This window comes from Branchiostoma floridae, chromosome 2, assembly GCF_000003815.2.
Source record: "Branchiostoma floridae strain S238N-H82 chromosome 2, Bfl_VNyyK, whole genome shotgun sequence".
Classification (NCBI taxonomy): Eukaryota; Metazoa; Chordata; class Leptocardii; order Amphioxiformes; family Branchiostomatidae; genus Branchiostoma; species Branchiostoma floridae.
Genome location: NC_049980.1, coordinates 32172097 through 32194546, shown reverse-complemented (window position 1 = coordinate 32194546; position 22450 = coordinate 32172097). Strand labels below are relative to the sequence as shown.

General features: G+C 42.5%; 4 protein-coding genes across 4 annotated transcripts; 3 read left to right on the top strand and 1 right to left on the bottom strand.

Moving 5' to 3' along the window:
• The first annotated feature begins 916 nt into the window (after nucleotides 1-916).
• Nucleotides 917-4496, top strand: LOC118409192 (polycystic kidney disease protein 1-like 2). The gene is made up of 7 exons (XM_035810061.1): nucleotides 917-1259; nucleotides 1525-1692; nucleotides 2086-2243; nucleotides 2572-3244; nucleotides 3490-3646; nucleotides 4063-4301; nucleotides 4479-4496. The coding sequence occupies exons 1-7, from the start codon at nucleotides 927-929 to the stop codon at nucleotides 4494-4496; spliced, it is 1746 nt and encodes a 581-aa protein (XP_035665954.1). The 5' UTR covers nucleotides 917-926.
• A 680-nt stretch (nucleotides 4497-5176) lies between these two features.
• LOC118409191 (polycystic kidney disease 2-like 1 protein) lies at nucleotides 5177-6468 on the top strand. The gene is made up of 3 exons (XM_035810060.1): nucleotides 5177-5669; nucleotides 5836-6065; nucleotides 6409-6468. The coding sequence occupies exons 1-3, from the start codon at nucleotides 5177-5179 to the stop codon at nucleotides 6466-6468; spliced, it is 783 nt and encodes a 260-aa protein (XP_035665953.1).
• Nucleotides 6469-8588: 2120 nt separating this feature from the next.
• Nucleotides 8589-19998, top strand: LOC118410571 (arylsulfatase B-like). Its single transcript, XM_035812343.1, has 14 exons — nucleotides 8589-8792; nucleotides 9870-9981; nucleotides 10808-10859; nucleotides 11319-11422; nucleotides 11805-11911; nucleotides 12475-12539; nucleotides 13112-13213; nucleotides 13632-13695; nucleotides 13870-13967; nucleotides 14452-14588; nucleotides 16482-16540; nucleotides 17174-17291; nucleotides 17963-18093; nucleotides 18912-19998. Exons 1-14 carry the CDS (start codon nucleotides 8663-8665, stop codon nucleotides 19082-19084), a joined length of 1452 nt encoding a protein of 483 aa, XP_035668236.1. The 5' UTR covers nucleotides 8589-8662; the 3' UTR covers nucleotides 19085-19998.
• On the bottom strand, nucleotides 19189-22438 carry LOC118409190 (polycystic kidney disease 2-like 2 protein). Its single transcript, XM_035810058.1, has 4 exons — nucleotides 22426-22438; nucleotides 21847-22097; nucleotides 21251-21536; nucleotides 19189-19196 (listed from the first exon to the last, which is right to left on the bottom strand). Exons 1-4 carry the CDS (start codon nucleotides 22436-22438, stop codon nucleotides 19189-19191), a joined length of 558 nt encoding a protein of 185 aa, XP_035665951.1.
• Between the last annotated feature and the right edge of the window lie 12 nt (nucleotides 22439-22450).

Genomic DNA, 22450 nt, shown 5'->3' with positions numbered 1-22450 from the left:
CTTCTATCTAGGTATGGACGATGTCTACCAAGATGCAGTCGATGACGGTGTACTTCTTGTGGACCCCGCTGATCAGTCCGGTTTAAGCCTGAATGGGACCCAGTTCTACAGCCTGAAGGTGCTGCGTCTGAGCTGTCGTTATTGGGCGGAGGACACAGAGAACTGGCTTCCCAACGGATGCACGGTAAGATTTGATGTAGAGTAAGATCTTTTGGCCATGGTCATTTGTGTCAATGTTGTCGTTACTCACACATTCATCGGTTCCGATGCTTTCGCAACCTAGTAGCCAAATGTGAAAGAAAGCGCACCAAAAGGCAATTACTCAAGCAACCGGATATGGTTTTGGAAACGGTCAGACGTTTCAGATAACATCCACTATCTTTCGTCAGTGACACTGAAGAGATTTTGTAGAAACAGGCTTTATACCCTATAGGTAGCTAACTAATATATATATGATAGAATGTACAATCCCATCCTCATCGGGAAACGGGGCATACGCATTGAACTCTCTGGTACTTGTGATTTAGCGCTCAACCAAAAAAACTGTCTTAAGCTCATTTGCATATCAATTCATAGCAAGGTATAAAACCTGTTTCTACCAGATCTTTTCAGTGTCACTGACGAAATATAGTGGAAACTATATAAATGTCCGACTGCTTCCAAAATCATATCCAGCTGCTTGAGTAATTGCTCTTTGGGGTATCTTTTTACCAGGATGTCTAACCTTCATCGGCGTATGAAGGAATACGTTTCTGATCATTGCCGCGCTAACCTATACTTTGTTACAGCTTCTGGGCAACTGGTCTTCCGCATTTATAGCCTATAACCATTAATTCGTAACAGAAATGGTGAGAAAGATCGGGACGCAGGCACTCGTATCAGAAAGAAAGCGTTTTATTTCATACGAATGTGACGTTTTCTGAGCAATGGGGTCCTCAGTCATCAGGACCCGAGGAGAACCAGAGAACCGGTCAAAAATTCGAGTCAAGAAGTCAAACTTTTCATTAACATCTATGTCGTCTCACCAGGTACATCCTTCCTCCACAATAACCGAGACTGTCTGCGCCTGCAATCACATGACAGCATTTGGGGCTGGCTTTGTCACCGCGCCGAACACGATTGACCTGACCACCGTGTTTGACAAGTTCGCGGACATAGGGAACAACGCAGGGGTCCTCGCCACCGTGCTGACGACATTAGCTCTGTACTTTGTCGGGGTCATCTTTCTAAGGAGAGTGGACAAATCCGGGATGAAGAAGGTAAGATTATAAAGAAAAACATCCTTTGACTGAGAACATAATGAGATATTCCAATTTCATCCAACTGATATACAATTTCGTGACACAATGATATAGCATGTAATACACAAAAACAAATACATGTGCATTAGTCAACCATCGAAAGTGTCGTGATCTGATCCTCCAAGCCCGATGTTAATGTACCCACTGGCGTTATTTATCGCAATGAGAGACGTAGGTTAACTTGGGATAAAATCCTACTAAATAGTTGTCTTTTCTTTGGCAGTTGATTGTCCATAGCCTACCAGACAACCGCTCCACGGACAGATACTATTACAAGATAACGGTTTACACCAGTTACGGCAGAGGGTCTGGAACCAAGTCCAACGTGGCATTCTCATTGTTTGGAGACAAAGGGAGTACTGGAGTTAGGGTGTTCAAGCAAGGCCCGGAGGTAAGGATTCAACATAACGCTGTACATTGCTATGTTGTTTGTTGTATGATTATATTGTTTGCTAGACGTATATAGTTGCTAAGACTTTTTCCTAATTAACATGAACGGTCTTTTTTGTCAGTTTTTTTCCTTGTTATTGACCACGCAGCGAACGAGGTTATAAGGTCACAATATCTCAAGATGACAAAGACATATGTGGAAGAATTACACAGTAGTGACAACATCTCTAAGCTTTGTGTGTACCCTGACATTCTGTGTGTCATTCGATAGTAGAGCATATTTAAGCTGGCCCTTAATTATATTACAGTAAATTCAAGGCCATCAGGCGTTTTCCACAAAGTTGTTTGAAATCAACCATTTACACCCTTAAGCGTTTACCATTATCTACCTTAGACCTTCCAGGCTGGTGGCGTGGATATCTTCTTGATGGCTGTAGAAGAAAGTCTGGGTGATCTTCATCGACTTCAGATCTGGCACGACAACCAGGGCGGCGATGACAGGGCCTGGAAGCTAGATAAAGTTATCGTGCGGGATCTGCAGTCAGGAGACACGTGAGTACAATTGAGATATGATTTATGTTTTCGAGCGCAATAACGTTTACGGAATGCATTATTTGCACGTACAAATTGGAAATAATGAAAATAACATTTTTACCTGTTCAGTCCATGTTAAGTTCAAGTACAGGTCAAACCTGTACAAGTGATCAGCTCAACACTCAATGTGATCATGTTCGGTGGTCCCTTAGTTAATATTTCCCATTGACACAAGCATTATCAAGAATCCCACCCTAGGTGATCACCTGTCCGTATGGACCAGATTGGTCGTTTACTACAGCCTTAACGTACATTGAACTCAAAGCTTTTTGTTTTTAATATACAGAAACAGCTTTCTCTGTAACGATTGGCTGTCACTGGACCGCGGGGACGGTAGAATCAACCGGATTCTTCCTGCTTCAACAGAGCAAGATCTGTCGTCCCTACATCTTTTCACTACAAAGGCAGCCCGCGATTTTAGAAATGAGCACATCTGGCTCTCCACCTTATTCTGCTCCAGCGGAAGCCATTTCAGTAAGGTCCAACGTCTCTCATGTGGACTGTGTATCATCTACACCACCATGATTGCCAACGCCATGTGGTACAAAACGGAAGACAATGTGGATCAGACGACAGTGGTGAATCTTGGGATAGTTTCCTTTACCCTTCATGAGTTATACGTCAGCACAATGACGTCCCTGTGTGTCCTCCCAGTAAACGTGCTCCTCATCCAGCTCTTCAACCGGTGCAAAGAAAAGAAGCAAACAGGCAAGAATTCAGTATATGTTGCAGAGAAAGAAGACGCAAAATCTTTGCTTTCGAAAACACGGTCATCTTCCCAATTTCTTCCCCACGGGTTTGTGTACCTGGCCTGGTCAGTCCTGGTCCTTGTCTGCTGCGTATCGGCGTTCCTCACCATTCTCTACAGCCTGGAGTGGGGACCTGAGAAGGCAAACGCGTGGCTGAAGACATTCTTGATGTCCTTCGTGCAAGATGTCTTTGTAATTGAGCCAGTCAAGGTAAGAGCTGCCTGTTCATGTGTCATCGTTCTTGTGGTGCCCTAGAGGAACCTTTGTAATTGGATTTTGAAGGGGATCTCAAAGAAACGAAACTAAGAGGAGGAAGTCATGCATTTTTATCTGTCAAACTGTCTAGAACCTTCTTTTGGCACCACAGACTTCATTTGTTACTATTTAGTCAGTGAATTGTGTTCACGGCAGGCTTCACCACATTTACGCCACCATTGTCTTTGCTCCTCCCGCAGATACTGGCTGTCTCTGCCCTGGTGTCCTTTATCTGTAAGAAAGCCGCGGTGGCATCGACGCAGGATGACCACGTCAGACAAAACATTGACGTGGATGATTCCAGTCCGTCAGAAGACGGCCTGTTTGCCTGGATATCTCACCGTGCGACCATGAGAGGTTTGTAACACTTTGTAGTATGATACTAGTATCAGAATCCGTGGGTGCCAAGTCCTGCCAGCTGAGAGGCTGTTAATTGACGTTGAATATCATTATGTTCAAAACAGAATCTAGTAGAATCACTTTTTACTCTATTAGACTCATGATTTTACCCGATTAGTCCGTCAATGTACTTGTAGACCTGTCAACGTTGTGTAAACGGCATGGAAGTATGTGCACTTAAAAAGTACTTCGGCCATCATCGATTTGTGTTCTGGCATTTTTTTTAATCTAGCAATGAGATAGATGCTGAAAGCATGGCATCAGAACTACTTGCAATTTTGGTTTGTTCATATCTGTGTTATTCAATATCAACACTGAAGTGAATTTGGGGATTCCTTTGGCTAAAATCTGTGTACATCTATCATTTTTACTAGTGGCTAAACAGCAGCTACATATGGCTCTCTCGAAGCATCACAAGTCGGATGCAGAATCACAGAAAGAGCGAAAGAAGAAGGAAGAGACAAGAAAACATTCTGCCAATGTGATACAAGAGGTTGTCGGCTTCTTCGTGATCGTGATGATTCTGCTCGTGGTGGCTAATGGCGGTACAAACGTCTACTCTCACCACGCGTACAACACTTTAGGTGGCATCTTCCAAACGGACTTTGATCAGGTCAGATTCTGTGATTCCCTTATTTCTACACAAGGCACATATATATATGTAATACGCACTTAAGCCTGCATAAGTCCCCCACACACGCACACACACACACACAGAGACACACACACACACACACACATGCACACACACATAATTCTACTATGTGTCTGCGTGGATACTTTTTCCAAGATAAAACTCTTACAATAGCTATTTGTTCACAGATCCAAACGGCGGATGACTATTGGTCGTGGGCACGCGATGTCCTTGTTCCGGGTCTGTTCCAGGACCAACATTACAACGGTGATAAACTCGGTTGGAGACGGAAGCGTTTCATCAGTGACGCCGTTTCTTACAGGATCGGAGCTGCACGCTTCAAGCAGATACGAGTTAAATCCAGTAAGCATTCTTCTTTAGTAGAATGTGATTAAATTAATTGCAGTATGCTGGATGCATTAGTGGTCCATTCTGTCGGTCTAAAGGTACATTCATCACGTCAGCGTTGGCTGATGACAGCCCTGACTGTAAAGTGATATTTCAGAAAAAGTTAAATATTGAAAAAGAAATGATTACGCTGAATATGTACAAAGCCCTTTTTTCAGTGATTTTTTTATCAAACCATATTTTTTGCATAGAACGTATATTAATACATAAATGTAAAACTTGATATCTTCTTCCGCACACTTCAAGGATCCTGTGGCTTTCACCAGCGCTACACCAGCCTGTTCTTGAACCAGGAATGCAACAGCGGGAACTCCTTCTCAGATGGGGAAACGCGAGACTTTTTGCCCGGATGGAGACTCCTCTCCGCCTCCAATTCGTCCGAAGATTTCCATGAGCAATCCCCCTGGACCTACCAGATCCCCGACTCTGGAGGCGAGCTCCCCGTGATGGCAGACATTGCCACGTACGGATCGGGAGGTTATGTTGCCAGAGTAGGCAGAAACATAGATACCGCCCTCGCTGTCATCGCTGACCTGAAGGAAGCCGACTGGATTGATCGCTATACACGCGCTGTCGTTGTAGAGTTCACGGTTTATAACGCCAACATCAACTTCTTCAGCACGATGTCGTACACGGTGGAGTTCCTCAACATGGGAGGGGCGGTGTCGTCCCGTTCTATCCGGACCTATCGCTTACATCGGTTCGTGGGCCCAGCTGGGTATATAATCCTGGCTCTGCACATCCTTTACGTGGCGTGTTTCCTGTACACGCTGTACAGGGAAGTAAAACTGATGAAGGAACAAGGAAAAAGATACTGCCAACAACCGTGGAACTTTCTCGAGATTGTCAACATCCTGGTTTCTTTCAGCGCATTTGCCGTGTTCGCCGTAGACTACATTACATCGAGGAATACCATGGACAAGTTACTTCGTCATCATGGTAATAACTTCTGTTTGTATGGTATGATTTATTTGCTTTAGAGATGCTTGATATGATGATCATGACATTCTACATTGAAATCTATGACGTTAGATAGCTTTTTTGAAACGTGTATTGAGTAGTGTACATTCACGATACAACTCTTTTTCTTACTTCTTTTATTTAGAGTCGTCGAAGTTCATCAGCTTCGATCTTGCTTCCTTCTGGAACCAGGCGTTTGTTTGGACAGTGGCCACCGTCGCCTTCATCAACATCTCAAAGTTTCTTCGCCTCCTTCGCTTCAACCCGCTCATGTCTGTCTTGATGACGTCATTACGGCGGATGCTACCAGAGGTCACGGGCTTTGCCGTCTACTTCACCTTCCTGTTTCTGTCATTCGTGCAGCTGGGACACTTGGTATTCGGGCTGAAAATACAGGTGTGGACAGGTTATTTCCGTTTATTGTTCCCGTTTTCTTGGGAACGGTATTTCTATCATCACTGACACTTGGCATATGTCTACATCCTTTACTGCTCTAACGTTAGGACCAAACTTAGGACAGTACAGGGTGCCCGGTAACTTACTAACATACATCATTTCCCCTGTATTGCATTTATTAAGCAGACAACGCAAATAAATAAGATAGTGCATAAAGCACAAAGATAAAAGAGTGTCGATGTCAAAAGACACAAAGTAAGTCAACCATAAGGAAGAACAGTCGCAAGACTCTTGATGAGTAGGCATCCTTCCATCTTTGCAGATGATGGTAGCGCTCTGTATCAGGTCACGGTGGTTGACAGCGTCTACTGTGGCTCTGTAGGCCGATCCTGGCATGGCAGTCGCGGACACAGTTTGGACATATGAAGGCAGAGGGGTTCCCCTGTTGCGGTTTCTCTTTGCGTTTGCGTCTCCTTGACTGATAAGTGATATGCCTTGATGAGTATATATTGATGAGTGATATGCCTTTTACAGGAATACTCCTCGATTGCCGCCTCAGGGAAGAGTCTCTTCCTCTGTTCACTGGGAATTTTCGATTTTGATGAAATTCTAAGCACCAGTAGAATCATCGGGCCCTTGTTCCTGTACACTTATCTGTGCATCGTCTTCATCATCATTATCAACATCCTGGTGGCCATCATTAATGACGCACTTCTGGTCATGAGAGGCTTCACGCCGCCTCCGGAACATAGGGAGATTCTTGGAGATTTGTGGAGGAGGCTTTCTAACTTCCTTGGTCTGGCAAACTCTGCAAGTCGGGGTAAGTCAAGCCTCCACTTAGAAGAAGTAATACCCGGAGTCAACATTTACACTAGGGTATTGAAATGTTATATCATTGTTCATTTTTTGTTTGGCTTTTTATTGCTACTTGCGATCAACCTTAGGGCAGGAATTTGCAATAAACTTTGATATCCTAATACAACACCAAGGTGGTTAAGACACCCATCCTAGTGTGTCCATATTAAGTCATAAAATGCATATTTAAATGCAGATAAAGTCGGCATCACCATGCATAATTCCTACTTGTGGTGTAACTGCGTAGGTGTTTATTCGTCTCATTCTGACGCGATGACGATGTTTTACAGAGGATGACATGCTGGCATCGGAAAGACTGGATGATCGTTTGACTCGACTGGACCTTCTTACACGGGCCATGAAGGAGAGAAAAGTCGCAGAGAATGTGATGCGAAGCTACTATCAGGCTTTTGAATTACCTAGAAAATGACGTAGTCATTGGTCAAATGATGCCATGTGATTTTAGAAATGATGCGATCTTCAAGAATAATGTCATAGGCTGAGATCATTCTATCAACCATTTTTAAAAATATAAAGTCTGGTAGAGATAGAGATTGCGCGTTGTTATGACGTAGCAAGCTTTCGCACGCGTAATGCCGACCTTTGCTTGTGGCAGATCTGACGTTAACAATACTGCAGGTGTTGTCTGGCATGATGAGACTATACAATGTCAACTAATGAGAGTAATATCTACGTGTATATATTGTAGCAAGTAAAATATTTCTTTCAAAGATGAAAGCTATTAAGAGAGACGCTGCTTGAAATTTGTAAATTTACTCTCGGCCTTCAGTTGCGTATTGACTGTAAAGGTTTCTTATAATAGTGGAATAATATGTACAAGATCTTGTAACGCTATACCTAGACGTTTAGACTGTATGAGTGGATTTTGTAACAAGCGTCTAAGTCAAAGTAACAAGCGTTTAAGGCTCATCTCACAAAAAAGTAATGGAACCCGACTTTGTCGTACATTGTTACATATCCGTTTCATCACAAATTTTAATCAGAGATAAAACATGACAGCTTTTTATCATCAATGTGTCAATTTATTATCCCATTTGGAAAATCCTTCGGGTAGTTGACTGTTTTTCTGCACTTCCGTGCGTGACCCCTGCGCACCCTACAGCTACCGGGCTATTTTGGGGTGCGGCCGGGCCCTTGGCTTGTCCATAAATTGTTCAGTACACGAGATAGAAAAAACGGAAGTTCCGCTGCAATACCAAGGTAAGCCGATTGGGGGCCCGAAATCTACTAATGTCCAAGGTTCGTCACACCCCACCAACACACCAAGTATGAAATCAATCAATCAATCAATCCATCCAGCCGTTCGTAGACAGGCAGACCCACATAGACACCCACACGGACACGCACACACACATACACACACACTCACACACACACACACACACACACACACACACACACACACATACACACACACACACACACACACACAGGTTAGTTAAAATGGAGGTTAAAATGAGTATACATTTGGAGGTTAAAATGATTAAACTTTTCCCTTACTCGCGCTGGGCTGTAATATGGGTTGATAGGGTAACGACCACTACAGGTCAACAACCGAGAGAACATCCACCTCAAAACGTGTAGTTCCCTAATTCACGTGACAATCATATCGGTCTGGTGACTGGTACCTGTGCAGTTTGTTTTCAGTCTGTAAATGTTAGGGCTGGTATCCGTTTCAGACTTACGTTGACTAGCCTGACATGAGCACCATGATGCTGCGTGTTCCACTGCTGCTCCTTACCGGGGCCCTGGTGGGCCTGGTGTCCGCACAAGACGGAAGTCAGAACGCCACCAAGCCACACATACTCTTCATCGTTGCCGACGATCTAGGTAAGGACCGTACTTGGCAGCCTGATGCATTGGTCTGCCAGAAAGTAAGGAGTCGTACGTAGGTATGGGAATCCGTCACAGATGTTACCGTTTAAAATGAAAATTGTTGTAGAATATCTTGATACACCAAGAATATCAATATGATAAGTTATTTTGTATAGAGCTTGCTTAATGCAAGCCCCCACGAAGCAGTTATGGGCTAACTCTCACTGTAGCAGCAACTCTTCTCCCTAAGCCAGAGCATCAAGCTCGACTGATTGACTCAATATGAGAAGCAGGGGTACCGAAGGCTGCTTGGGAAATTCCTTACTCCATTTATGCTTGCTGGAATTTTTAGTAATGTAGGGGTCACGTAAAAGGGGCGTGGTCACCCTTCTCAACAGGTCAGATATACTTCCGTTTTGTACAGCAAACCTGTTCAAAATTAGTCTAATTTGATCATAATATCAGAAAAATCTATGATATTGGAATGTACGCTGTGTGTGTGTGTGTCTGTGTGTGCTTGTGTGTCTAAGGGGGAGATGTGAGCTTTTGCTACATTGTTACAAAATGTTTCGGACTTTGGTCTTGTACAAATACAGAATCCCTGTACCGCTGAGGACTGAGCTAAACAAACATTGTAATCTTTCACACACTTATGTACTTTCAAAGGTCCCAGTGAGCTTCACGGGTAATGATACACCGATGTACCTCATTCGTGATGTACCGGTAGAAAGTAGGAGAACATTTACGAGGTTTCGACTAGAATTTACTTCAAACATTCTCTGGAGCCGGCGAGAAAGTGCATTTTTATTCATGTTGTCCTGGGAAGTAATCCTGGTTCAAGGAGAAGCTAGGTAGGCATATAATAGCAAGCATGCTCTATGTTCCCTAAGCTTTCTAGTCTTCTGTCTATTTGCCATGTATTCATGTGCTCGGCGAGGTGTTCTCTTGGACTTTTGCTACTTACAAGCATTATGTAACATATTTATTATTTGATATTGCCGATAACGAGCTGTTAAGCATAACTAGAGCCGTTTCTGTCGCGTGTACTTCCTTACCTGCAAAACGACTCACCTGTCTCTCCTGTGCGTCCAGGCTGGAATGACGTAGGCTGGCACAATCCTGACGTCAAAACACCTGTTCTGGACAAGCTGGCTCACGAAGGCGTCATCCTCAACCAGTCTTACGTCAACTACGTCTGCACGCCGTCAGTATCAGTCAATCAATAGATAGATCAATCGATCGATATATCAATGAATCAATCAATAAATCAATAATTCGATAAATAAATCATTCTCACGTCAGAACACCGTTAGTATAAACCAATCAATCAATCTGAAATCAACTACGTCTGCACGCCGTCAGTTTCAATAACTCAATAAATCGATCAATCGATGTATAAATCAATCAATGAATCAATAATTCAATAAATAAATCATTCTCACGTCAACCACGTCAGAACGCCGTTGGTATCAATCTTGAATCAACTACGTCTGCACCCCGTCAGTTTCAATAAATCGATCAATCGATCAATAAGTCAATCAAAAAATCAATAATTCGATAAAGAAATCATTCTTACGTCAACCACGTCCGCACGGCGTCAATATCAATCATTCAATCAATCAATCATTCTTACTTTAACTACGTCTGTACGCCGTAGGCATCAACCAATCGTTCAGTTAGTCAGCCAACCAACCAACCAATCACCAATCAATCTCACGTGAGCTACGCCACCAGAATCAACCAATTAATCAATCAGCCAATTCATCGACCGGTTGACAAATCCCATACGGCTACCTACGACGAATGACCTGCTGATAGTTATATAAAAAGATATTTTCTACACTGGGCAAGTATAATATCATTTTTAGTTGAAGACTGAACTTTTCATGTCTCTTACTAAGTCTCTAACTAGTGAGGAGCAAGTCGCCTGCGAGACAGTAGTCAGGGTTAAAATCGTTGATCTTTCGGTCTCTAAGTAAGCCCACCAACAAATTGACCCTACATTGATGTTCTCTACTTGTCATCCGCAGGTCCAGAACTGCCTTCATGACCGGGTATTATCCGTACCATGCGGGGTCTCAGGTTGGGAATTTTATATCCAAATTATGAAGCGTTTTGTGTTAAATGTGTTTTATGTCTGTTTGCGTTTTTTCCATGAAGTATTTTCATAGGCTACTAGCGGTAACCGTAGAGCGACACCATGTTAAGGTCAGGGTTGCCAACGCTAAGTGACAGGAAGTAGAGGTCAGAGGTGACCAAGGGATCTATGCGTCATACAGGAGTTTGCAAGTTTGGGTAGGCTATATGATAATAACGTTAATGACCCGCCTCGCTCACTCGGTGGTTTTATTCGGAGGTTATAACAAATGACCAGGCGTTATGACACCATATCCACCTCGGGTCGGGGAGGGTCATTAACCCTTAATTATATGATGATTAAAACAATTTTGCATAACTAATGAATGACAGTTAGCAAGACATACGAGTTTTTAATTTTTCACTGAGATCTTTGAACTTCGTTTTGTTTCTTTTGTTTTGCAGCACCTGGTGTTCTTGCCCCAGCAGGCCCAGGGCATCCCGTACAACTTTACCTTCCTGCCCGAGAAGCTGAAGGACTTGGGGTACGCCACTCACATGGTTGGCAAGTAAGTCTGTTGTTGTGAGGTTTCTATATCTGTAGCTTTCTAATCCACAAACAGGCTTGATGCAAGGTTGTTTCTAACTGCAGGGCCTACAAAAGCCAGCTACCTCCTCTACTTTATTGTCAACGTACCCAAATCAAATGTTACCACAGCTCACATGAGTGAGACCCTTTAGAATCTCAGAGGTGTTTGTGGTCAGTTGTACAGGTTTGACTGTGCCTTTGTGGGAATTTTCGTACTGGCGTAGGTCCTGGAAACAGACTGGCATTCAGGCTACAGACAAATCTGCCTCTGGTCACAATACACCAGCATCATAGGCACATGGCGATTAGTGCATGTTATATGTTTCAAATATTTTCATACAAATACTTCCTCTCTGTTCCAGGTGGCATCTTGGCTTCTGCAACTGGAAGTACACGCCGACCTACCGCGGGTTCGATTCCTTCTACGGCTACTACAATGCAGATGAGGACTACTACACTCACGTTGTCGGTAAAGATCTTACAACTAACGTTACTATACAATTACACAATCATTCATTTACTCGTCTTCAGCCGATCAGGAATACATACATTTAAACAATGAAATGAGTTCCTTGATTCAACATACGCAAGCAACCAGAAGTGCTATACCGTAGGGCGCGGTCAGAAACAGCCTGCGATTGCCGTACAATCGCAATAGTCGTGCCCGTGTCGTGAAAATGTAAGCTGTATTGTTACCTAAAAGGCTGTCTTTGATTCTTGTCACAGAACTTATGAAAATCCTACGACATCAAAATTGTACGACGACCTAAGACGTATATGTGACCGTCAAGTACAAGCTTTCAAGTAGGAACATTGCTGTACGGGTGAAATTGCGCTTTATAAAGTTAAAAAGTTAAAACTTTTCTGATATATCGCCACAAAACCCTTTGCCAAAATGCTATTCCATTTCTGTGTCGCCAAATTCAAATTAACGCCTTGTTGGCCTCTTAGATGAACTACCTATTGGAGTGGTTCAAATATAATCATGACATCCTTTGACCGTCTGTAACGTATTTCATTTCCATTGTTTAGCTGGTGGACTGGACCTGCGAGACGACAAAGAAGTCGTGAACACAAAGAATGGCCAGTACGGCACTGTGAGTGAAACTCCATTAATGTGCTTATGATAATAAAATTCTTTATAACTTTCAACACCTGTACAAAAGTCAGGTGTTTATTGAATAGTTAAATGAAATCAGGAACTGTATTTACGCGCCATACCTTCAAGCTGCTTTTGAGTCTTGTTTTTGGTGACCTATGATCAGCAAGACAAGCATAATATGAATGAATGAACTTAATTGCTCAACAGTCGCACAAGATACAATGCATGGCAACCAGTAATAACTACTAAATATAGAAAATAGCACTACGAGGCTACATACAGAACAACAAAATATTATCGATGACAGCACAGCCATGCACCCGTGAATAGGTTAATCATCAGGTTGGTACGTCACTGAATAAAGAGACACCTTTTACACAAGAAGTAGCGACACCTGTCCTGTAGTACAATGTGAACCAGTCAGAATTGCCCTGAAGAAGGTGACAGACGGTCACCGAAATGTTGGTGAGAATAAAGCAATGGTTGTGTAAAAAGAGTCTCCTTAATTTGTTCAGTACAGTTATGTATAAGAGAACAGGTCTCTAAAACCATTGCTCTTCCCCGCAGTACTTCTTCACTGACCGGATGGTGGACATTATTGAGAAGCACCCCGCGGACACACCGCTGTTCCTGTACCTGCCCTTCCAGAACGTGCATGAGCCTTTAGAGGTCAGGACTGAAATATAATCATATCATATTACTGTAACAGGTACAGTGGCCAAGTGTGTAGACTGTTCGCCTTGCATTCGGTAGGTCGTGAGTTCAATCCCGAGTCGAGTCGGCTGCTTGGCATTCGCATTTGAGGAAACATGCGCTAGCCCTCTGCTTCAGTGATTGTACATATAGTTGTGCGGCCTAGGGACTATGAAAACGAAGATAGGCGCCGCCCGATGCATCATCTGGTGCGGAAGGACTTAAACATTTAACTACTGTTGTAACTGCTTTTTCGAAATCCAGTTCTGTAGCTACTACGCATATGTGTTTTGAGAAATGTGTCTCACCTCACCTCACCTAGTCCCTAGTGCCAAAATGGGACCAAAAAATATGCCTTGAACTGAATGAATGTGAGATTCCCGATCATTCGCAGGTTCCCGAACGGTTCGAAAACATCTACATGAACGTACAAAATGAAAACAGGAGAAAACTTCTCGGTAAGTAATGCATTACTAGTACTCTGATACAAAATATACAGTTGTGTATATCATGTTTAGGTTTTAATCTAAAACTTCTAATAGTTTATAAGAGAGTTGCTTGAGTAAATTTTATATCGTGTGTCTTATTACCTGGATCTCAAACCTTCATTGACTTCCTATGAATGATTGCAGGAATGGTGAGCGCGTTGGACGAGGCTGTCGGTAACGTTACAATGGCGATGAAGAACGCGGGATTATGGGACAACACTCTCGTGATCTTCACCACTGACGTAACAGTCTTTTTTTATAAATGCTACCCAGTTGCCTGTAAAGTATTGACACTGTAAGCTATATGCTCTTTTCAGATTTGGGTCTGCAAAACCTATACTGTTTTCGTTGACGTCCATGGGGGCTGCCATGTTTGATTTTAATGTTGTGTCGACGTCATCTTGTTTCCGATTGGATTTTGATTTTTTTACGCAGAAGAGTAAATTTAACACGTAACCTGTCAGTATATACATCTACAGATACTATAGTCTTATTTTCTAAAGATCATGAACTAGCTATATGGCCCCCTTCGGTCAATATTGACCATGTTAGAATCCTAATTGATGTCAGCCCAACAGCTGACAGAATTAGGACATTTCAAAAAGTATGAATTATTCCCCCAGAACGGCGGTTGGATCATTGCCAGCGGTAAAATCCTAATTGATGCCAGCCCTACAGCTTATCGATGTAGGACATTTGAAAGTGTATATATGAATCATTCCCCAGAATGGCGGTTGGATCATTGCCAGTGGCAACAACTACCCCCTGCGCGGCGGGAAGGTGACCCTGTGGGAGGGGGGCACCAGGGGCGTGGCCTTCGTGCACGGCAAGATGCTGCAGAAAACTGGCTACACCAACAACGAGTAAGTCTGAATATATGTTACAAGGAGAGGACATTCTACTGTGAAATATGTTTAATTTTGTGGTCGAACTTAACATTATAGTGTATAAGACATATACGTAGTAAGATATCACTGCAAATGAAAAAAAAATGTTTTTTTTTTTTTTGTAATTCTTGATGACAGACAAACTTGATGTTTTCATAGTTGTGAAGGGGAGGGATAGCCTGGGTACCATCCGGATAGTAGTTTGCTCCTATGTTCGCTTCTGCTATCCGTCTGGAGACTTACGCATTCAAACCGTTTGGTGGTAACGCCATGAGCGAATGTAGGAATGGGTTCTAGAGCGCTTGTTCGATGACAACAGGCCTCCCACGAGCAGACGGAGGGCCTGTCCGGTTTTTGAAGGCCTCTTCGAATGAGCGCTTGAATCCATTCCACAATTCGCTCATACGTTGGGACCAATCAGCGCCTGCGTCCAAAATTTGGACGATTCCAGAGGTTAAGATGGTCAGGGTTCCCAGACGGAAACACAGAGAAGCGACTGTATATAGTGTATAATGAATGTCAGAGCTAGAAGCGACTGTATATAGTATATAATGAATGATCTTTATTTGCATATTCCTGCCCATGTGGGCTAAATGCAGCAAATCCCATGATGGGATACTAAAGACTAAGTACTATTACATGTAGTATTACAAGTGAGTAAACAATACATCTGAAGCAATGCTATCACTATATCTAACGTTTATATGCCTCTTCCCTTTTCGTAAAACATGTGTATACGAACTCACAGAGTTTGTGTTGTACAAAGTTGTCTGTGGTTGTCATTATATGTACAAACAGATTGTCGTTGGTAACTCTTTACATTGTGTATCAACATTGAGAGCATTGGTAAAAGAGTGGCGTACATCATTGTATAAAGAACACTCTAATATAAAATGGACTTCATTTTCTATACGGTTGGAGTTACGAAGTGTACAGAGTCTATTATTCGGAGGAGTCTGGTTGTATCTTCCCACTTCAATTTGTAGGGGATGATCACTGATTCTTAATCTAGCCATGGCTCGGCGATGGTTGAAATTCTGAATATTAAGGTACTGTTCTCTTTCGTAGGTATGTTTGATTTTTCTATATGTTCTTAGTTTGTTTCCTTGGTTTTCCGTTCTACCAGTGGAGTTCAGTCCTGAGTAAAAGGTTTGAAGGAAAATGTCCTTCAGTCTTTGCTTCACTTCGGACTGAATTAAGGATACATTACGACCATGGTTTAGCAATAGGTATACATAACCTGACTCCTCCAAAATCTTACTTACATTAGACAGCCAACATGGTACATTGTGTCCGTGTAGATTTTGTTGTACAAGAAATGCTTCATATTGTAGGCTATTTGTCGGTACTTCTCTAGTTAATCTACGGTAATAAGAAAATAGTCTGCTGAAAGCCTCGATCCACAAAGGGAATCTTCCTAGCTCCGCTCTAGTAGCGAGGTTACTGGCATTTCTTTTTACACCTAGGATAACTTTACAAAACTTCAAATGCGCTTGCTCTAGTGGGGAATTGTCGTTTAAACCAGCATTGCTCCACACTTCTGAACCATACAATAATATTGGCACAATACAAGCGTCAAATAATTTACATTGCAGTGGTACTGAAGCATTGTTGCCTCCGAGAGTTGTTCTTATACTAAATAGCGCCCTTAGTGCCTTCTTTTGGAGGGTTTTCATGGCTGTGTTGAATTTACACCCCGCTGTAAATACTACGCCTAAATAACAGTACGAGGATATATGTCTCTCTATAATATAATGAACGCCGTAGCGAACTACTTTCCGGATGGTACCCAGGCTAGGGGAGGGAGCAATGGAATATCAAGCTACATGTATACGCTTCTCAACGATTTTTTGTTAAACTCTTGTTTAGGATGATTCATGCTGTGGACTGGTTCCCAACAATCCTGGCGGCTGCAGGAGGTACTGCAGGTAGGATTTTAGCTATAGACTGGCTGGTGGTTTGTGCATAACATTCCATTTTATCAGTGGAGTACGTGGGAAAGTGCAACCTCAGGCCAACTGCATACACTTACGAGAATAAAGAAAATCAGCCTTCTTCAAGAGAATAAAGAAAATCAGTCTTCTTCAAGAGAATAAAGAAAATCAGTCTTCTTCGAATTCAAGAGAATAAAGAAATGCAGTCTTCTTCAAGAGAATAAAGAAATGCAGTCTTCTTCAAGAGAATAAAGAAAATCAATCTTCCTTTACCACGTACTCATCATTTCACCCTTCGAATGTCATTTCCCTGCTAATTAATCGTAAATGAAAGATATGCTGTCAGCGCTGCCCAACTGGCCGGTGCGTATAACAGATGGTTAGATACAAATAAAGCAATGCAGGGAGTGTAATTTGGCCTACATAAAGAAGAGTCTGAAATTCAATGCTCTTTGTTGAAATCCCTAATGATCACCTCGCACTAAAGGTGACCCCTTAAATATATTATAAATCCTCCCCCAGCTTATTAAAGTTACTTATTGTTCATGTAACATGTTACGTGGTAAAAGAATGAATGATTATATGTTAGAAATACTCCAGTTTTCTAAGCCTGTGTCTGATTGGCAGATGACGCTATGGACGGAGTGAGCCAGTTGGACACAATCATGTCTGGACAGCCCTCTCCACGCACTGAGTTTGTCTACAACATTGACGACGTCTTCCCTACTAAACAGGGTGCCATCCGGTAAATCTTTTGTTTTCTAACCATAATCCTTAACACCTACGAGCTCAGTAACCACGAACTCTAACCTCTAACCCCTAGCACTCATGATAGCTACCCTAACCATCCCGCATACAAAGTTTGTCTACAACATTGACGAAGTGTTCCCTACTTTACAGGGAGTCATCCAGCAAAGTCGAGTAAACTTTTTAACATTGAATGAATTGTTTTCTCAATTCAAATATTAGTATTCTTGGTCTCATTCTATTGTAAGCGATTGTACATAATGATTAACTTAGGATGTGCGCTTTGTACTTGGTTTCTTAACGGTTTTTATTCAGCAAAGTGACTGTGGATGATTCAAACAAGGCTACCTCCTACATGATAAAACAATAACAAGTTTATTTCACCACATTACATCCAACTAAAATGGTGGCACTAAAAGTGAAATAAGTGTTCTGGAATGAAAGTCTGTACAAGCAGTAAGCAACGCCCCCATGATTTAGCAGTTTAAATAGTATCCCGATTACGCCAAAGAATGGGTGTTATCTTGACATGACACTCGAAACTCCTTGTGGTCCCCAATAGGCTGAGTTAGCTAGCCGTTGGGGACCGGGCGTAGGAGGATGCTTAGCATGTAGAATGAATAGATTGACATTGGGTCCGGAAAGAATAATATGTACCCTGTGTCTTAGGGTTGGGGATTACAAGCTGATCGAGGGCGTTGCCGGGAAGCCTGACGGATGGATCCACCCCGACAACCTGACGGACAGTCAGCTGGACAGCGGGGACCCCACCAGCGGCACATGGCTCTTCAACCTGAAGGGTGAGATTTACTCACTCACTCACTCACTCACTCACTCACTCACTCACTCACTCACTCACTCACTCACTCACTCACTCACTCACTCACTCACCACGGAGCACCACAACCCGGCGTACTTCATGCCAGACGAGCTGCACCTAACGTCACATTTATCCGTGGGGTAACCTATATCCGTTGTCAGTATTTTTACCAGACGACCCCACCGAGCACTACAACCTGGCGGACTCCATCTCAGACAAGCTGCACCTAACGTCAGTTCACCTTTATCCGCGGGGTAACCTATGTCCGTATTTTTTTCTGGACGATCCCACAGAACACCAAAACCTGGCGGACTCCATGCCGGACAACCCGCGCCCAACGTTATTTATCTGTTATTATTAACTTTATCTCCAAATGACCCCACAGATCACCACATCCTGGCGGACTCCATGCCGGACAAGCTCCACCTGACGTCACTTCACCTTTATCCATGGGGTAACCTATTTTCGTGTTTTTCCAGACGACCCCACAGAGAACCACAAGCTAGCGGACTAGATGCCGGACAAACTGTGCCTAACGTTAGTCCATCTTTATCTGCCGGGTAACCCATATCCATGTTTTCCCCAGATGACCCAACAGAACACCGCAACCTGGCGGACTCCATGCCGGACAAGCTGCACCTAACGTCAGTTCACCTTTATTTGCGGGGTAACCTATTTTCGTGTTTCTCCAGATGACCCCACAGAACACCACAACCTGGCGGACTCCATGCCGGACAAGCTGCACATAAAGTCAGTTCACCTTTATCCGAGGGGTAACCTAATTTCGTGTTTTTCCAGATGACCCAACAGAACACCACAATCTGGCGGACTCCATGCCGGACAAGCTGAAGGAGATGCAGGCGAAGCTGGCGGAGTACAGGAAGTCCCTGGTGCCGGCCATCAACCCACCGCCGGACCCTAAATCCTTCCCCAAGAACTGGGGAGGGGCGTGGTCACCCGGCTGGTGCTAGGCAACGGGGCGTGGTCACCCAGGTGGTGCTAGGCAACAAGGCGTGGTCACCTGGCTGGTGTTAGGCAACGGGGGGCGTGGTCACCCGGCTAGCAAACCACCTGTCTAGTTTTCTGAAAGTGTACGAATTGTTAGTACATGGGTTATAACATATGTTAGAATCAATCAAATATGTGTTAATTTGTAAGGGTTACATGAGTCCAAACATGGTCTATATTGGAGGAGACTAAGGCCTTCACATGGTAAAAATCCGCCATTTTGAAAAATGCTTGTTGCCATGGCAACCGGCGGCTACAGACATAAACCTCTGCCATGTTTGTAAGTTGGGACAAAGTCCCTACCGCCACACAAAATTCGAGGAAAATTGGTTGTTTTTATACATTTTGATTGTTTTTTACACACATCGAAAAGTTGCGAATACCGTCCTAATGACATTGAAGTGCAATGAAAGCTCTTAAGGTAAGGTAATAGACAGTGTTAATGAGAAATGATTCATACGATGTTTTTTTTCACCTGACCCACTGACAATAGGATGCGGAAATTGTACGCCTACAATAAAATGCGTATCTATGGGAACGTGGTGATTTTCAGGCCTTAATCGAAGCAGTTCCATTTCACAGGTACTGAGATGAAGTAAAGTGGAATGATATGATGGAGACTTTGGAAGGTCATTGCATGATAACATCTAAAATTAAAACTGCACTTTATGTTATTATAAATTGTGTTGATATTCTTACACTAAGAAACAAGCAAGGTAAACGAAATTACGTAAACTTCCATAAATTTCCACTTCTTTGATATCATTTTTTTTCTGCAACTTAGTCAGTCCTCTTCTTTATTTTCCTGTGGTCGTTAACGCATTCCGGTTACCAGACTTCACTGTTCCAAAGTCTATACTGTCTTCCAAACATATGTAGAAGCCAATATTAATACGCACGCACTTTAAATATACACCTCACGTGACACAATATATATTTACAACATTACAATATTTTTATCATAATTTGAAAGTTCATCTGTGTTGGTAGAAGTCATTATTGAACTAGTTAAACTGTTTTCCAACACAAACATTGTCGTGTTTTATCGCTGGAAAGGTTGTGATGAAACGGATAAATTATGTAACGATGTACGACAAAGCCGTGTTCAGTCACTTGGGGGATTTATTATTCCTAAACTCTTGTTACAAAATTTATTCATGCAGAATAAACGTCGTTATATACAAATCTGTACAGTAGATCTTCAACTAACAACCGAGACTAGATATATAACTTTCAATTCGAGTCTCTCAAAGTAGCTTTTGAGATTTACAATCTCGCTACCAGTACATAAAATACATGTAGATAACTTATTTCTTAATATAGTCTAGCAGATGAAACCTAAATGTCGATGGAGTCACATCCGTTACAAGCATAGGTCGGCTTAACGCTTGAGAAAGCTTCTTACGTCAGAACGAAAAAGCTCAACATTTATCGCTAAAAAAAACTAAGGTTAGCACATGGCTGATAACTATAACCATAGCCTAGTCACAGCTTTGTTGGATACCTCATAATTTCGAAATTCAAACTTTTAGAGGTAATCTGAAAGTCCGATAGTAGCTCCGTATCACATTCTCTGAGACCTGTCTCTCCTTCATAGCCCATGTTAGAAGGTCCAGTTGAGTCAAACGATCATTCAGTCTTTCCGATGCCAGCATGTCACTCTCTGTAAAACATCGTCATCGGGTCAGGGGGAGACAAGTACACAACTTCACAGTTACATCACAAGTAGGGATTATATGTAGTGATACCGACGTCTTCATTACGTACAAATGTGTATTTCATGATATGGAAACACTAGGATAAGCGTCTTCACCACCTTGGGGTTGTACTAGGTTATCATGGTTTATTTCAAATTCTTGCCGAGGGCTGCTTGCTAGTAACAGTAAAAAGACGAACGGACAATGAACAACAATGTAACATTTGACTAAACCAGTCATAATGCTGACTTAAGAATTTATCTTGCTGTGAATGACTTGTTTTGAAACGGCTGAAATGGCTCCCTTTTTCTGTTAAGTGTGTGTTCTATGATGTTGCAAGGGAAGTGGATTTCTTTACTTTTTTCTATAATATAAAGGATAAAATTTGCAGCCATCTGAAATGAGCCAAAAGCTATAAATAAGTCATCTTACCCCGACTTGCAGAGTTTGTCAGGCCAAGGAAGTTGGCAAGCCTCCTCCACAACTCGTCCAGAATCTCCCTATGTTCCTGAGGCGGCGTGAACCCTCTCATGACCACAAGTGCGTCATTGATGATGGCCACCAGGATGTTGATGATGATGATGAAGACGATGCACAGATAGGCGTACAGGAACATGGGCCCGATGATTCTACTGGTGCTTAGAATTTCATCAAAATTGAAACTCCCCAATGCACAGAGGAAGAGACTCTTTCCTGATGCGGCAATTGTTGAGTATTCCTGTAAAACGCATTTCACACATCAAGCGTCTTGCGACTGTCCTCCATTAATCAAAGCAAAGTTGGTCCTACTTTAAATGCTAATGACATTATTACGCTTTCATATCCATTCCTCGAAGGGCAGTGGTTTCAAATTGCATTATCTTCAAAGTAAATGTGAACTTACGTTACCAGGCACCTTCCCTAATACTGGTAATAAAGTTAGATCTATAGAGCATTTTATAGATTGGCAAGGGATGAAGAGTGCCCAGTATTATTGATGATAGCAAAATACTCTTTAAAAAAAAAAGTAAACAATTCACCGCCCATACCTGTATTTTCAGCCCGAACACCAAGTGGCCCAGCTGCACGAATGACAGAAACAGGAAGGTGAAGTAGACGGCAAAGCCCGCGACCTCTGGTAACATACGACGTAATGACGTCATCAAGACGGACATGAGCGGATTGAAGCGAAGGAGGCGAAGAAACTTTAAGATGTTGATGAAGGCGACGGTGGCCACTGTCCAAACAAACACCTGGTTCCAGAAGAAAGCAAGATCGAAGCTGATGTACTTCGACGACTCTATAAGAAAGGGAGTAAGAAAAGATAAAAATTGCATCATGAAATGTACAATATTTTACACAACTCTATTGTATTCATCAGCAGACGTTTTAACGAATTGGTTGTCTTCATCAGTGAATAATGAACTCATTCTACTGGTGCTAAGTCAGTAAGTGAACTTGTCATGACAGATGTTAAAACACCTGCAGGAGACTACAAGAGTGTTATGTGCAGAAGAAGACTATGTTAAATTATTTTGCCGATTACTTATTATTAGTTTTTATTGCTGCAAGTAAACTTGTCATGACAGACAGGTTATTGAAACATCTGCAGAATATGAATTGTTTACTGATGAAGACCATGTTCAATTACGT